This window comes from Tasmannia lanceolata, unplaced genomic scaffold, assembly GCF_043159265.1.
Source record: "Tasmannia lanceolata isolate RefF3 unplaced genomic scaffold, GAP_Taslan_0.1 ptg000007l, whole genome shotgun sequence".
NCBI classification, from domain to species: domain Eukaryota; kingdom Viridiplantae; phylum Streptophyta; class Magnoliopsida; order Canellales; family Winteraceae; genus Tasmannia; species Tasmannia lanceolata.
Genome location: NW_027518684.1, coordinates 3,527,350 through 3,544,738, shown reverse-complemented (window position 1 = coordinate 3,544,738; position 17,389 = coordinate 3,527,350). Strand labels below are relative to the sequence as shown.

Sequence of the window (17,389 nt, the reverse complement as noted above, 5' to 3'; positions counted from 1 at the left end):
AATCGCAATACAAAAAAGGATGTAAATGTGATAAATCAAAATCAAAATCTTCTCGGCATCCAAACGGGCCCTAATTGTACTAATGAACGCCATTCAACACCCCCTCAAATTCCTGGGTCCATTTAGTTGCACCAAAATTCGAGTTTTTTTTTTTTTTTTTTTTGGAAAAATCAAAGTAAAATGACATATTTTCTTACTCCTAATGTGGTTTGGTTGCCATTTAATATTCACATGACAGCCCTAGTTGGCTGCAAATTTTCTAAGGCCATGTTTGACGGCTAGGAATTTTTTTTCATGATAAATCGATGTCTCCAAGTGGTGAGAGAGTCGTAGGGTAGTGGGAGATGAGAGAGATTTGAGAGGGTGCGATTGAAATGAGCATGAGAAGTGGCTAAAAATCAGAAAAAATTTGATCTATTTTGAGTAGAGTTTTTGGTTTCCTGATTTTTAGCCACTTCTAATCCCTTGGAGACATTATTTTCCAAATTTGTGTTTTGATTTTTAGCCACCATCTCTTCTTGGAGACACCGATTTATCATGAAAAAAATTCATGGTAGCCAGACGTGCTCTAAGGCCATGTCTGGCCGCCCAGAATTTTTTTCATGATAATTTGTGTATCCAAGGGGTGAGAGACGGGGAGCGCGAGTGCGAGAAGGACAGAGATTTGAGCATGGTTTTAATTTCGGATTTCGGTGGAGACCGACACCAAAATCACACTTATCCGAAACGGTATTTTATTTCAGCCGAAATTTCAGAATTTCGGTCAAAATTTTGTTTTTTCCTTAATTTCACCCAAAAAGCCTGTTTTTTTTAATTATTTTAATATTTTACCAAAATTTCGGTTGAAATTTCGATTTCCGGGGGGTCCAAAACCGGTGTCGAAACCGAAATTTAAAACCTTGGAGTTTCCTGATCTTGTTTCCTAATTTTTTAGCCACTTCGCTTCTCTCAACACTTGTAGACACTGGTTTATCATGAAAAAATCTCATGGTAGCCAAACATGCCCTAAATGTAAGTCATTTTTATTACTGTTTGACCTTCTTATTAAATAAGGAGGAAAAGGAAAGTAAAGAAATGATAATCTATTTTCCTTTCCTTCTAGTTCTATATAACGTGCATCCAAATGGATTATAATAGGGGGAGGTGGGAAGTTGAGACTCCATAAAGGGAAAGCACCTCTTTACTCGCCTATATAAGGAACCGAGGCCATTTTAATGGTTAATAAGAATAATTAATGACTTTCCACTTAGGAATCTCAACTTCACACCTTCCCCATAAAATGGTTTGAGGAGATTCTATAAATATATAGAGATTTGCCGGGCAATTTCACGGAAAGTCATTCAATGGCTCACTTCTGCAGACAGAGCAGCCACATAGGCTCACATTTTAGCTTATCTTGTCTTATTCATTTAATTCATCAGAGGTGGGAGTGTTCTCCTGCAAAAGTAAGCCGCCAAATGGCTTCCCGCGAAATTTCCTGGCAAATCCCGGAAAGATGGCTTATTTTGATTGGATGTTGATAGCTTTGGAAGAATTGTAACAGCTTTTAGCAGCTAACTAGTAAGTGTAGAAAGAACATAACCATTATCTGTGTGTGTGTGTGCATGCATTACACACAAGGGCTTCTGACTTGAACATGTGCAACGAGTTACAATCTACTCCCTCTTATTGGCATTTTTGTAAAATAATCTTGGCTTTAGGTCGTTCAAAATTAAAGAACATATCATTATAATCCTTCCCCAGGAGCATGGTTGGTTGGCAAGAGGCTTTTCCATTTTCCAAACATGGTTTTCCCGGGAAAATCATTTCCTTCACTAGAGCAACTTTTAATTTTTGGTTCAACAAATATGAAAAAATATGAAATGGGAAACTTATTCCTAGACAAGTATTTTTCCTACCTTGCAAACCAGTGAGCTTTCTTTTGTTCTCCATGAAGCAAGAGAAGAATTCTTGCCTCAAATGTTACACAAACCAAGGGATGTGGGTGGCTTTACTAAGAGAATACAGTATTGTGGTCTGTTAAAATAGTTTGAACTAATAGACGAGTTTCAAATCCTAGAGGATATTCTCTTCAAAAACAAAATCCCAGATGATATTTTCTGAATCTCTCTACCTCTATCATCATAACCATGATGATAGGTAGAGAGATTCAGAAAATATGTCGCATATGTGCAACCTGATGAACACAAACAACCAATGACACAACGGACTTATGGCATATGTGCTAGGAGATCCGGACCTTTGATTTGTATCAACACTGGTCTGATGCCGAACGAAGATCTGAACTGTGAGAATCAACTGCATAAAGACATCTTAAAGGAAGTCTTTTCCATCATGCTTGATCATCGGCCTACAATTATCTGATGAAGGTGGGACCAAGAGCAATAGTACAGACTGATAATGGCCACCAATATTAATGGACCTAATCACCCTACATGTGGCCATATACATCCATGTGATTGTTTTTTTTTTTTTTTAATTGAATTAAAATGGGTTTAAAACAGATGGGTGTAAACTTTGTTTTACACCCATTTTACATGGCATTATGCTGAAATCAATTAAACAAAACATACTTCATGGTATAATTATTCAAGTCAAATCATAAAAAAAAGTATACTACAATAAATGTTAACCATGAAAGCCGAAAGGGAATTTACCCTCGGCGGAGCCATTTCAGAAAATTGAGAGATAATACCCTCTAGTATCAATATTCAGACACTATCGGGGCCAACAGGGGCAAGCGAAACAGATCATTACAGCAAAAATTGAAGAGTTCCTCACTAAAGTTCAGTACATGTGGGCAACATTGGCACTTTAGCTATTGAACCTGATGCTACGACTAATACGAGTGTTAATTCCAGAAAGTTCCCCACCATAGGGGCCACTCGGCTTCCTGATTTCTCGCACTTGCCCTTTACGTCGCACCACTGCCTTTTGATGCTTCACCTGCATTACCCAGAAAATATATGAGCAGAAAGTTGTTATTAGGTTGTGTTTTAAAATGCCGAATATCTTTAATCTTTCCAAATGTACCTTGTATTTCTTCCTTGGGATCTTCGTAAGCTTCTTCCGAGTACGGGTTAACCCTTTATTCTTCTCCATCTGAAAATATTCAAGAATTGGAAATATGAATGAAATTTTAATCCAACGGAGGAAATAAAGGATCCTATGAGAGGGATAAACAACTGACCTGATATGTAATCTGCCGTTTACCATCAATTTCTGTTTCTGGCAATGATGGGGCTACCGGAGTTCTACAGCAACAAAACAGGCATTAGATGAGAAGGCAATTTAGTCAATATGAAGAATCAGGCGGGGAGTTGATGCAATTGGTCACAGGTTCAAGCTCAATGGGACAACATAATGTATTTCTTTTCTTTTTTTCTTTTTTCTGAAATTATATCATGTATTTCTGTTCAGATAGATGAAAGCGATTTTGTTAGAAGCAAAATCCAGAATAAAATTGTGTCCACATGAAGCCAAAAATATAGATCAGTCATGTCATCTCAATACATTAAATCAATACATGTGGTTCTGATACACTAATACCTGTTCGTTTGAAATTGTGGCAACCGATTGTGGGCATCAAACCGATTACAGGACTCAAATTAATGTAATGTTGAGTCCTGTAATCGGTTTCGTGCCCACAATCTCAAATGAACAGGGCCCAATGCAATGTTCGTTTGAGATTATGACAACTGATTATAAGTCCAAAACCTATTATCGGACTCAAAAGATTACATTCAAATTTGAGTCCAATAATAGGTTTAGGGCTGACAATCGGTCATCATAATCTGAAACGAACAGGGCCTAAAACTCTGAAAAAAACGATAACCCACCAGCAAAGAAACATACCTTGAATATAGCTCTGCTTTGGCGGAGAGTTTTGCAGCTCGCTGCCGTTTCACTTCTTTATAAAATTCATCTTCTGATTCATGTGGTTCACCAATGTCTCCAGCATCAACATCCATTGAGCCATCACCAGCATCCCCAAGAATTTCCTCATCCCCAAGATCATCCATAGGCTGAGCTCCAGCTTTGGCGAGAATTTGGAGCTCAAATTTCCTCCGCCTTTCTCCAATATCATCCCTTGCAGGCAAGTCGTCATCACCAGAAACAACCTAAACCGTAACAGTTACAAAGGCATGTTGATATGTGATGAGCATTAAAGAAAAAATGATAAGGCCATTTATACAAGCATAAAATAGGTCTACTGTACATGAGGTGAAGGTCCAAAATCACCTAACTGTGAAGATGTTAATTACTTTAGCAAGTGCAGGATGGTAAATTAAAAAGGGCTAGAAAATAAAAGACAGAGTTGCCCACTTTGGGCTGGCCGTCCCGTGCTCCAACACTATAAACACGTTAAGTGACAATGGATTAATGCAAGGAGAAATCCAGCCCTATTGGAAACCCAGTCCATCTCTGTTCCCACTTCCCACCATGGAAATATATGACTCAGGATATCCCTGGACAAGGACAGGGAGTCCCTGTAGGCTGGGGCCCTCAAGGGCTCCCTTGAGTTGTTTGACGTTCTTCCCCCTTGACTCTTAGTCCTCATATCTCTTCATTTCCTATATTGGCGGAAGCTAAGACTATTCTGTTTCTTTAATATGTTTTTTGCCACTTCTAATGTTGTATTGATCATCTCGGTCTCTTCTCTTTTTTCTTAATAATATTTCTCTACCATTCAAAAAAAAAAAAGGATATCCCTGTACAACATTGAGCTATACAAACATTGAACTACATATTACATTGTTAATACAGCAGCGATATTGTACTTTATGCATTATATTATTTTAGAGAGCTGCCAAGAAGACACCTATGTCAGGGAGCTTCTTAACAGCCCCCCTATTATGTCATACATCCAATAATCCATTAAATGACCAATTTTTTATGAAAAACTGCCCTGTCTCTTTGAGAAAATGCCAAACATACCCCTATATTGGTCCACACGGAATATTAAGAGGACTGTTCGTGATGACCCTGGCATGGGTGTGTCCTCGTGTCATTCTCCTATTTTGACAATTTCTTTACGATTAGAATGTAGTACTGTAGTAGAACATTCACATATAAATATCTATATTACATAAAGTTAAGTGGTCGCGTTGTTGCCAGACCATCACTTCCTTTTTTTCATAAAGATAACTTCAAAGATGAAAAACAACTAAGGAAATACAGGGTGGTGGAGGTTGCCCATCATACAGATTATCTCTGCGCACACCAAATTTAGCGAGTGAATCTGCTAAATCATTGGCCCATCTAGGAATACGAGAGAATAAATGTGAGATATCCCTACAAATATTGTGGATCTCATCGATACAACCAAATTTAGCGAGTGAATCTGCTAAATCATTGGCCCGTCTAGGAATACGAGAGAATGGATGTGAGATATCCCTACAAATATTGTGGATCTCATCGATACAACCAAATTTAGCGAGTGAAGATGTGAAGTTTATTAATGGAGGACAATAAGGAAGAAAATGGTAACCAAGTTTCAATATAAAAGATAGCCAAACAGACGACCACACAGAAGTAGGGAGTAACTCAGGAGTCACCATTTGTGGTTGTTCATAGTTGAAGCACGAATCATGTTCTTGACTCGGTCCCTTTACCAATGCATGCAGCTCGAGGTGAGGTTGCCCAAGTTTCTGCTGAGGTTATGCATGGAGGTTACAATTCAACACCAAAGATCAAAGGTTTTCTTTTCTTTTTCTTTTGAAAGTTAAAGATCAAAGGTTTTCAACAAAGGAGATTTGGTTGCAGTTAATCTTCAGTGAGGAAGATTCTCGGTTACAATAAGCTCATCAGATGAAAGAACATTGGTCCTTGCCAAATTCTCCAATGGGTCAACAATAATTTCTATAATGTTGAACAATATGAGGGTAGTATCTCTCTCTAACACTCAATGTTGCTGACTTGTTCAAGATTCAAAGCTATTACCCATATGCTTGACAAGAAGATTGCATGATCTCACGGTACGACTTAATTAATACCTTGTTCAACAGAAAAGATCTCCAACTGATAGTATGTAGGTGACAGAAGAACTAAGTCGAAAGAATGTGCAACTATTTGATGAATATGAGGAAAACAACTCAAGGACGAGTTCTTTACAATCCAAGGGAATGGTGCAGAATTTAATCACCAAAAACGTGTGTGTGTGTGTGTGTGTGGAGGCGGCCGGGGGGAGGAGTCCCAAGTGGACCCGCATTGTGACATCAATGTGACATGAATAGGGGTAAAAAAATGGTCAGTTTAGGCAAAAGCTTCTACAACCCCTGCAGTTTTTTTTTTTGTAGGATTTTTCAATGAATTTTGCTATAATTTCATAATAATTTAGCAGGTTTTTAAAGAGTCGCTGTTTCAGAAGGTATGCATGGCCAGGACAACAAATACCCAGATGCAGCAGGGAAAAAGGACCCATTCAGGAAAGGTGTATAAGAATGAGATTCCACTCAAACTTCATGAACTTCGAAGAAGAACCACGAGTTATTGCTACTTTATGGGAGTGTATCAAAAGAAGAATTGAGAAGATTACTTACATTCCACAACTAAATAAAATATCTACAATAAAAAAACGAAGAAAATTTAATATTTGGAAAAGAAAGAAGAAAAACAAAAAATGTTGCAAATAACAACAAATTGTTATAGAAACTGCGAAAGAGAAAAGAAAGGTAAATGTTAACCCAAATAGATTATGCCATCATACTGCTAAAGAAAAATAAACGATCAGGAAGAGAAGAAACACCAAAACCATTGGTTTGGTATTTTCACTTTTCAAAAAGAAGAAACACTCCCTTATCAAGGGAGTACAAACGAGGATTCAAAAGATTATGCAACCTGGCCAACAGAGATAGTAGAAAAAGGGATGTGTCAAAAGAGTAATTAAACTCATAAGCATGGAAAAATAAAAATCACAAAGGAAGAAAACAAAAAAAAAATTGAGTATATTAACGACCTAAAAAAAGTAACAAGGGAAATAAAGAACGAAAGATGTGATGTGTTTAGACTGGAAGTTACAACTAGCAGTTTCTAGGGATCGAGGAGCATGGAACATGAATGACTGATGACCGACAGGAAGGAAAAGGAACAAAACAACGGATTTGGCAGAGAATAAGCTGTTTTGGACCGAATTTAGGCCTATATTTAAAGAAAAAGGGAAACAGCAGATCCTTGAAAACTTTGAGTAGAATTGATCCTATTTTCATTGTTAAGAAGCCTAGGAATGGCCTAAACTATGAAGAGCCCAAAGGGATGATCCGTAGCATTTTATTCTTCATAAATAATTTCTGCTGTGTTTTCCTATCTAATTCATGATGCAGCATCATTTTTTTTTTCTTTATGAGGTTCTGATTTGAAGATGCCTATGGATTTAGTTTTGCAATATTGGACAATTTTCTGTTCTATGTTCAACTCTAGACACGCGACGCCCTCTTGAGATTTAATCCTTTCACTGCTCACTGTGTTCTGAACCATTATCATGCGGATTTGTGATTGCAGGCAAAAAAAAAATCAAATTTACACCTTGGATCGTGATATCAGCTGCTGAAAGTTTATATACTAAGATTTCTGAAATTTTATAAAAGCTAGGAGAAATTAATGGTCTAAAAATTAAAAAAGAAATTTCCAGCATTAAATCCATCATTTATCCTGGATTTTTAGTGAGTTTGTGGCTGGAATAATATTTCTAACCCTTGCTTGCATCAATATCATAATGCACACAATTGATAAACTCATAAACAGGTAGCTTTTCGCATTTTCACACTATTCAATATTCAAACAACGCATGATGTTGAAATGTCCTAAAAAAGCAGTGGAGGAATAACTAAACTGTGCTGTTTAAAAAAAAAGGAATAACTAAACTGTATAATATGACTTTTATAAAGTTGATCATGACTACACAAGTGCCATACCTTAGGTTGATTCACTTTAGCTGCAACAAGTTGAGAGAGTTTACTTGGATGCACTGAACTAGTAAACCCATTACTTACACCTCGGTGTACTACCTCCTTTTCTATAACTTCATCATCAAAATCGGCTAATGTTTCAAGTCGTCTGTCCAATTTAGAGATTACGATAATTATAATCCTTTAAACATTAGAAAGCATGAGGCTCAATTGAAGAAAATCAACAGCGCCATCAACAGAAAAGTCATACCCATTAATGGGTTGCAAATGGCGTTTTGGAGATTTACAGGGCTTTGGAGTTACAGAACCATAAATACCCTTCCGCTTTAATTTTTCTTCAAGACTTGCTCTTACTTTTAGCATTTCCATGCTTTGCAAACCCACTTGATCGTTCTGTGATAATTACAGATTCCATATAAGAGTAGATTGTCACTATAGAATTTCCCAGCAAAGTTAGCATACTATAAGTTCTCATGTGGAAAACCGATCATACTTATTACTGACCTGATATTTTTTTTTCACACTTTTCTTGTCAGACTCCTTTGACAAGCCTACTTTTGCCAGCTCAGCTGTTTCAGATGCCTGCAGTTTTATTGCTATTGTTTGAGGGAAACAGCTAAGAGGATTATAGAGTCAGATTATGCAAGACTAAAAGACGAATACCAGCTCTACTTCACGTGTATGATTTGAGGGAGAAGAGAGTGTATGAATTTTGGTGCATGGTTCTGATGTGGCACTTTCTTTTGCAAGCTCAGATCCTGATCGAATTCTAAGCTCTCTGCTGAGAATTTCATCAATTTTGGACGGAAGACCCCCATCAATCTCTTTCATCTGTTAATCATGAAACAAAAAACAGCGAGGAATTTTTTCTTTTAAACTTTTTTAGGTAAAAAAAAAAACATTCCATGGCAAAGAAAAACTATTCCACGAAAAATAAGAGAACCTTGTCCAACAAGTTCTTGATCTCCACGAGGCGAGCTATAACCGGGTGATCACGAACTACATGTCCCTCTGATTTGAGGAGAAGATAAAAGCTAATTGCCTGGCAATAAGTTAATAATAGTAGCTTTTTCACCTCCAAATAGTGCTTTGCTCCTTCAGGTAAGATTTTTTCTTCTTTCACCTTCACAAAACACAAAATTATCAACTGGAGACGAAAAATCCATCAAGTATACAATATTAAAAGAATTATTCAAAAGAAAGACAAAAGAAGAATTAATAAATACATGTGTTGTGGGAAGTGATCCGTCAAACAGAAAATAATATGATACTCTACCTTGCACAGAAGGGGGTCCACTTTGCTTTCAAGTTGGTTGAGTGCGTCATTCAACTCTGATAGCAAACCAACTAATTCTGGAGCAGAACTGTAAAAGACCATTCATTAGATCACGAGTTAAAATGTACAAAACTTTGAGATCAGCGCCTGAAGACAAAATATTAATTATTTCATTGATTTCAAATTGCACAATATATATTAAGAGTTCCGGCATAAAGCAAAAATCAAAATGTTCAAGAGGATAAGCTCTGTCAGCATTATTCAAGATATAATTGGCAAGTCAGAGTCCACATGTTTTGCTTCACATTTCAACTGTGCATCACGTACTGCACATTGGTTATAACAAACTTATTTTTAATATGCAACAGAATAAAAGAACCCGACAATGTGTTTCCTTCACAGCATAATAGTGACCATGTATTTAAATTTTGGTTTCAGTCACAATTTAGGCCTTGACCGAAACCAAAATTTCAGCTGAAATCCAGTAAAAAATCACACCGAATTTCATTAATGTACCAAAATTTTGGCCAAAATTTGGTAAACAAATTTAAAAAGTCACATTTTCCTGAAAGTGCGAACGAAATTACCGAAATTTCAGCCGAAATTTTGGATTCTGTGATTTCGGTTTCGGTCCCAATGGACGAAACTTAAAACCATGATAGTGACAAAACAATAGCATGTAATATGGGGCCAGATGAATGTTAAATTCCTGGAATTTAACATTAGCAAACAAACAGGAGAGTGTTTTACCTATAAACAACATCCATTTGCTCCTCTTTTGTCAAGGCATTAAGGTCTTTCTTGACTTCATAAGCTTGCTCTGTGCCATCTTCAACAACCTCATCTGCATGACGTTTTGCTGTGTGTCTCTCTTCAACCCAAACATCCTATATAGAAAAGAATAAGATGTCGTGGAGCCTCGAACAACAGAAAGTAGAGAGCTTTTGTGGGACCCATGTGTCAGGTTTTTACCTTATCAGAATCAACCTCATCATGTTCATCTTCAAGTCCAAAATCTTCCATACGAAGAGATTTTGCCCTCTCCTGCTGCAACCTCAACACCTCAGCCTCCTCTTCTGCAGGTAGGTCCTCATCGCTTGATTGCAGCTTTAAATTCAACAGAAAGTTAATAGAGTCGTAGCAATATAAAGGCAAAGACACTCACGGGGCACAGACACAAGCAAATGATTTTTGGGCCAGATAACTTATCTGCTCCGTCGGCCAAAAACAGAGGGGGGCCACATTGTCCAGGTGATGTAAACCATTCATTTGATGGGCCCTGAAATAGATAGGGTATGCCCAAAAAATCATCTCCATTGATCATCCTAACCCTTCAATTTGTGGAGGTTTAAAATGGACGGTTTTAAAATCTATCTATTTTAAACCTCCACAAATCGAACGGTTAGGATAATCCTATGGAGATGATTTTTTGGGCACGCCCTATCTATGTCAGGCATCAAATGAATGGTTTGGATCACCGAAACAATATGGGCCCCACTCTCTTTCTGGCCGATGGACCAGATAAGTTATCCGGTCGATCGACCAAAAAAAGTGAGCCATATATATATACTGTATGTACCATATATGTATGTGCGTTCATATCCTAATTGAATCAAATTCCTTACCTCATAGTCAACATTATCAGCACTATAATACAAATTCTTTTTACTGCCCCACACAGCCTTTCTTTCGTCTTCCTCCTCCTCATCATCGTGCATTTCATCCTCAACTCCACCAAACTTCCGACGCATAGAGTCTTGTACCCTTCCAACTGGATAACCAGTGCAATTAGATCAAAATAAAGCTTCCCTTGATTCTTGGACTCCAATTAAAACAATTTCTAACTGTGAATTTCTGGAATCCTATTAAAAAAATTACCCACAGAGAAGAATTCACAATTCTATCAAGCAATGCATTATTATTATTATTATTATTATTATTATTATAAAAGCACAAAAAGGAATTGTAGGCCAACTGTGAATTACGGGATTTGAAATTAAAAAGATGTTACAAACTGTCATTTCTTTATATGGTGATAGATAATGTGATTTATGCGCAAGTCAGGTATCCTTTCTACGTCTTTTGTCCCTTTATCATACAGAGTGGTCCTGCATTTCCTGTGACATTATAAATTTCAATGATGAATTTCTGTAGATGCAGTCTAGAGTTCTCTCGTCAAAATTTTCTAAAGGACTCATTAGCCGACCCCAACTAGTTTGGGACAAAGGCTTAGTTGAGTTGAGTTGAGTTGAGTTGCAGTCTAGAGTTCTCTATCCTTTCTTTGGTTTTACATTCATGCCTTGTTAAATAGTTTGTATGAAGAGGTCCATTTGGTAGTCTGTGGACTACATAGTGAGCCCTTACCATTGTATGCATAGTCAGAAAACGGCATAAATCCTCGGTCAATCCCTTTTTTTCTGTCCAGAGGATACGTGGAATAGGTAGTCTGAGGACTACCACTCTGTACTTCTATAATTCAGAGACGTAAATGTGTGTGGGATATATGATTCATAGACACGTGTGTGTGTGTGTGTGTGTGTGTGTGTGTGTGAGAGAGAGAGAGAGAGAGAGAGAGAGAGAGAGAGAGAGAGAGAGAGAGTGAGAGTGAGTGAGTGAGAGAGAGAACAAGAGAGACAGATACATCCGTCGAAATTCCCTCAATTTCTGGTAATTTTCCCATTTACCGCTCTCCTAATTTTGAAACACACAAAATCCACTCTCTTTTTTTTTTTTTTTTCTGTTACCGCTATCCAGGCTGTCCAGCTGTCATCATTTTTATAGGCTCTGAAAAAGGCAACCCAAAACTGACTCCTTATAGCTTCTTTACAGCGGCCCCTACTTACTAGGCTTTAAAAAAATGCAAGACTACAAATGAAAGCCGGCTCTTTTTTTCACACTTACCTTCTCCGTTTATTTTTTATCTAGAAAGTTTCTTTTCTTTTACAGACAAACCAAAGACAACAAACTTCTAACCCTAAAAACTCGTTGGAAAAGGAAGAACAGGAAAGACATATAGCAGCAAAATTCGTCTGAGGATAAAGAAGAACAAATAAATGTCTATAGAAAGGCATCGCCGGTTTGTCTTCTTCTTCTTCTTCTTCTTAGGATTTCTTCAGTTCTTTCTAGTTTTTTTCTCTTCTTCTCTCTTTTATTTCTTCTCTGGTGATTGCGAGGCTAGTTTTTGGGTTTTTTATTTTCAGATTTCTTGTATTCTCTGTTTTTTTTCTAGATTTCTTCTTCTTCTTTCTTCTCCATGGTTCGGATTGGGTTATGGCTGCGTTCGGATTAGGGTTTGGGTTGACCCTCATCGGGTTGGGGCTCGGGTTGGGTTAGGTTAGGGTTGACATTTTCTGCCTTCGGGTTGGGCCCCGAGTTGCACCCCTAATGGCAACAAGGATCTGATAGATATAGTAGACCTGCCTTCAAAATGGCAACCAGACACAAGGAATCTGTTGTGGCACAGGGAACGAATTGAGCGTCCATCAGAGTACGCAAAGAAATAAATCCTTCAAGAGCGAATTAATTCAGAGAATCCCTTGATTTCCCCTCGTTTCTACCTACTCGGATGGCAACTAGATGGAGCCTATGGAAAATGAGGTGTTATCATGTAAGGATTTAAGAATAAGAAAGTCTCTAATCTTAACCACAACCTCAGACTTAACCAATTTAAACTTTGATGGCTTTCCTTTAGGAAATTTAGAGTTGGCATGTGTGGGTGGTTTGTTTAGAAATGAGTAGAGTGACATTGTTTATTTGTTTGAGCATTTATGAGGCCGACCCTAATTGAACTAAGTTGAAGTGCAAAACCTCCTAATTACCTGAAATTGCTTTTAGAAGACTTTAAAGGACACTTGGTGAAAGTTGACTCCTCCAACGCTATCCCTTGGGAACCACTCATGCCTCGGGACCTTAGCATTTGGCTCATTTAGTGGATAAGGTCATTTCTTATGAAAGGGATGTAGATCTTATGAAAGGGATGGAGATCTTGAATTTTTTCATATTCATAGAGATGCTAGTGGAGTTATGGATTCATTTTTCTTTTCTTCTTTTTGAAAGCCGGAATTTATCTAGGAACTCTGGATGGCACCTTAAATTCTTTTGAAATGATATAAGAGTACAAAGAGGGGGACATACCGCCTTATCTCCAGATCCTCAAAACTAATACAAAAAAAATCTACTTGCTACAAATATTTAGAATGCCCAAGGTATCACAAATGTAGAGGAGGGGACATACTATCTTAACTCGGGAAACAAAAAAGCCAACAAATACTCAAAAATTCTTACCTGCTATGAAAACTAGGAATCCCCAAGAAATCACATCTCACAGCTCCTTTAGCAATTGTAGGTAGGAAGATATCTCCAATGTCAAAACACACTATTTTTCTTACACTTACAAGCACAGTTAGCAAGGTGATCCACAACCGGTTACTCACTCTCAACTGATGTATCATTTTAGGCTTCAAATCAAGGGCAAGACACTTAAGGTCCTACCAATAGTATTTAATTGAACAAGTGGATCCTTGTTAGAAATGATCATATCAATTAAGACATTGCCGTCTTATTCCACCCAAACATTTGAGAACCCAAAGGCTTTACAATATCTAAGGCCATCTAGAATGCTTCTAGCTTCCACCTCAATATTGTTTCCCATGCTATAGTAATGAGAGAACGTAAAGATAATCATACCAGCATGATTTCTAATGGTCCCACCACCCCAGATCCCTGCACACACGAGTAATTAATTATAAGGTCTTTCAATGGTTTAGAAAATATCTTCGTGTCGCCAAGAGTCATCTCTTCCCAAGATGAGCAATCCAAGGATGCAGAGAATGAATTGGCAAGTATTTTCCCCAGGCAGTCACAACTTTAATTAACAAACTGATTGGCTTATAGGAACCCTTCATGTGCCTATTGCATCTCTCCCGCTATTTTCCCCAGGCAGTCACAACTTTAATTAACAAACTGATTTGCTTAGAGGAATCCTTCATGTGCCTATAGCATCTCTCCCGCTATATCTCCCGGGCTATCAGTAGAGGAATGACCTTCAGAGCAAAATCGAAAGTTGACTTACTTTTCCTCTTGAATAGCTACAAATTCATTAGATAAAGATGTACATAGATATCACCTTTACCGAGCGTGATTTTTTTCATTGTTATAAATTAAGTGTTTTAGTTTTTATTTTGTCAAAGAAATATTTGCTATCTTTTCCAAAAACAAAAAACAAAACATTTGCATGCAATGCATTCATGGTTTTAAATTTCCACCAAAACCAACACAAAACGACCGAAATGTTTTCGTTTTCCTCCCCACCAAAACCAAAACTGAAACAACCGAAATACCTAAACCAAACTAGTAAGTGTAATAGTGGTAGTATCCTTTCTTTGACGAAATTCAAGACCGGATAGGTGACTCATCAACCATATTCAATCACATCAGACGATCGGCTAACCATGTGGCAGATAGTCTAGCGCGTGGAGGTGTGGGGAGGCCGGGGTTCGAGATGTTCGATTTCCTCCCCCTCCCCCCATGATTGTATTGTTTTTTTCTCTTTTCATTTCTATTTTTCGAATCTTGTACTTGTGGGGTTGACTGTCTCGGTCTGGCCTTTTCGAATCTTGTATTGTTTTTTTCTCTTTTCATTATTGATGGTTGTCTTGCTTATGTGATGGTTTCTAAGTGTGTATTTATGCTTATTCTATCATTTGCATATGTTTCCTGATCTTACATGATTTCCATTGAAATTTCTAACCAAAACCGATATTTAAAACCCTAATTGTGTTCAAGGTAGGTGCACTTTTTCTACCTTATTAACAGAGAAACACCAAGAACACAATTTTAGCTCGTACTGACTAAGCTTGATTTCTCAATTGAAATAGGTCAACTATGTCATCATTTCAATTAGGTAATATATAAATGCACAAAAATATTGCTAATCTTATCTAAAAAGATTTGACCAGTTTGAGGCTCATAATATATAAAACTGAACTCAAGAGTAAAATATTGAATGTGGACACAAGAAAAAAAAATTCTAATTTTGATAAGCCATTTTCCTTACTTCGTTTAGCAAGACGCGTAAGTTGTTTATACTCAGTGTCATTGTAGTCATCGGCATCTTCCTCACCAGCATCATCTTGCTGCATACAATATTAGAATTAAGACAATACAAACTATTGAATAGAAAAAGGGAGAGCTCTAACATACTTAAAAAGTTAAAAGGGATGGATACACATAGGAGGTAAAGATTAATGATGCTTAATGTTGATGTCAATATACAATACCTTATATGAAATGAAAAATATATAAAGTTGCATGGATTATACCTCCTCGAGGAAAGAGACAAATAATTTTCCTAAAAGTATTACATTAAGATCCCAAGATATATTACATTTATAAGCCAAACACCGTATCCATACACATGCATCAATAGTGCAGGATCCGCAGAAGGAAAAAGGATGTCTGAATCAAGAGGTAACATCTTTATGACTAACAAAGTAACACTAGATGTAAGAAAGCAACAATTACCAACCTCAAAATCAAAGACCGGTTGCTCATTATCTTCATCTGATGTACCACCTACAAATAGAAGAATTGACGATATAGTGCATCCAAAACATTAACAGATCACAAACCTAACAAAATATGGCTTACCGAGATCCTCATTGACGTTGAGTGGAATCACGTCCCTTTGTTTATGAACTGCAATAACCAAAAAATAGATCAACAAAACCAGAGAGAGAAAAACCATCAGCAGAGAGAGAGAGAGAGAGAGAGAGAGAGAGAGAGAGATGAGAAACGAGAAATGAGAAATTACAAGCATCGATTTCGTCGTCCATATCTTCTTCTGCGTGAACCTCATTTTTGGTGAGCTTTCTAGGGCGTTTGTTATCCCTACTCTTTTTGGGTCCCTTGCCCATTACTTAAAATACCCAAATAGTGAAAGATAAGAGTTCAGGAACAAATCAAAATGAAAAGGGAAACAAAATATGTAAATATACCCATAGAAAAAAGAAAACCATTTCATTAAAGTAGTAAAGATTAGAGAGACATGTAAATATGTAAATATTTTCAGTTTCAACACAGTGATGAGTGGCCTGATTATTGAAAATATGGAGAAAAATAAGGTGCCCGTGATATAGATTAGATTCCATGATCTTTTAACCGAAAAAAGGTATTTTGTCCTTTTATCTTTACTTTCTCATAATGGTCTCATCGGGGTTTTGGTTGGAATCAGGGTCTGTAATCACAAGCAAAATTAGGTGTTCTATCTATCTAGCTCAGGTTTTTTTCTTCCTTTTTTCAAATATAAAACGGGATAGCATGGTTCTGACCATGGAAACTAGTGTTTTCAATAGCAAGAAATCATATTTCGGTAATTTCCATGAGACTAGTCTCTGAAATCAAGCACAGCAGCAAAAGAATAACAAAAAGGAATGAAACAGAAAAATGATAGAGAGAAAAGTAGAAACAGGAAGAGAGAGAGAGAGAGAGAGAGAGAGAGAGAGAGAGAGACCTGGGTCGTTGAGCTCGGAAACAGTGACGAGCGAGAGGCGCTAGGGTTTTGAGAGAGAGGGAGAGGGAGAGACGAAACAAAATTTAGGAATTTCTTCTTAGGCTCTGTTTGCAATTTTGCATTCTAGGAATTTTCTAGAAAACTTTGGAAAAGAAAAACTTTTCCTAAATTTTTTCTTTTTCTATTTCAAAAATTTCTTGTTTTTCTATTGTTCGTTTTGATTCCACATGGAAAAAGTAGTAACACACACACACAACAGCAGCTCAATTTTTGTTCAGAAAACCTAAAAAAAGGGCGATGATTTTTTCACCCCCCCTAAGGATTATGCACCCCTTTACCACGTGATTTTTACGTCAAAAAGCGTTAAACTCTGCCACAATTCACGTAAAAAAGGGGGCGAAAAAATCGAGTGAAAAATATTTATGTAGAAAATGAGAAATTATATGATGAATGGGCGTATAAACACGTACTCATTACCCCCAACGCCAGCTAACTCTTTTAAGAAGCTGCTGTTGGATCAAATATCAAGGGTCGTACTTCCGTCGTACCACCTTTAGTAAACAGGTGGAAGTTATCATATATGATATATTATTTGTTGTTAGTATGCATGCGGATCTTATTGGTTTTTAAGTGTATATTTGAACCCAATTCGTATTTTGGCCATTGGGCCCTCAATTGAGTTCCACTGAGCAGATC

General features: G+C 37.2%; 1 protein-coding gene across 1 annotated transcript; it reads right to left on the bottom strand.

The window, feature by feature from the left end:
* Positions 1–2,558: 2,558 nt before the first annotated feature.
* On the bottom strand, positions 2,559–16,847 carry EMB2777 (Sas10/U3 ribonucleoprotein (Utp) family protein). Its single transcript, XM_077384555.1, has 18 exons — positions 16,694–16,847; positions 15,995–16,099; positions 15,832–15,879; positions 15,710–15,756; positions 15,239–15,317; positions 10,809–10,954; positions 10,156–10,290; positions 9,934–10,070; positions 9,184–9,271; positions 8,851–9,030; positions 8,571–8,738; positions 8,412–8,489; positions 8,158–8,300; positions 7,914–8,055; positions 3,856–4,121; positions 3,191–3,254; positions 3,034–3,102; positions 2,559–2,946 (listed from the first exon to the last, which is right to left on the bottom strand). The coding sequence occupies exons 2-18, from the start codon at positions 16,095–16,097 to the stop codon at positions 2,815–2,817; spliced, it is 2,025 nt and encodes a 674-aa protein (XP_077240670.1). The 5' UTR covers positions 16,098–16,099; positions 16,694–16,847; the 3' UTR covers positions 2,559–2,814.
* Between the last annotated feature and the right edge of the window lie 542 nt (positions 16,848–17,389).

What these genes read in the sequence shown, in the direction of transcription:
- EMB2777 (XM_077384555.1), bottom strand. Translation starts at nt 16,097, where the DNA reads ATGGGCAAGGGACCCAAAAAGAGTAGGGATAACAAACGCCCTAGAAAG. An exon ending in CTGATAATGTTGACTATGAG is followed by an intron (nt 10,291 to 10,808) that starts GTAAGGAATTTG and finishes TTGAATTTAAAG; the next exon opens with CTGCAATCAAGCGATGAGGA. An exon ending in TCAAGAACTTGTTGGACAAG is followed by an intron (nt 8,739 to 8,850) that starts GTTCTCTTATTT and finishes CATGATTAACAG; the next exon opens with ATGAAAGAGATTGATGGGGG.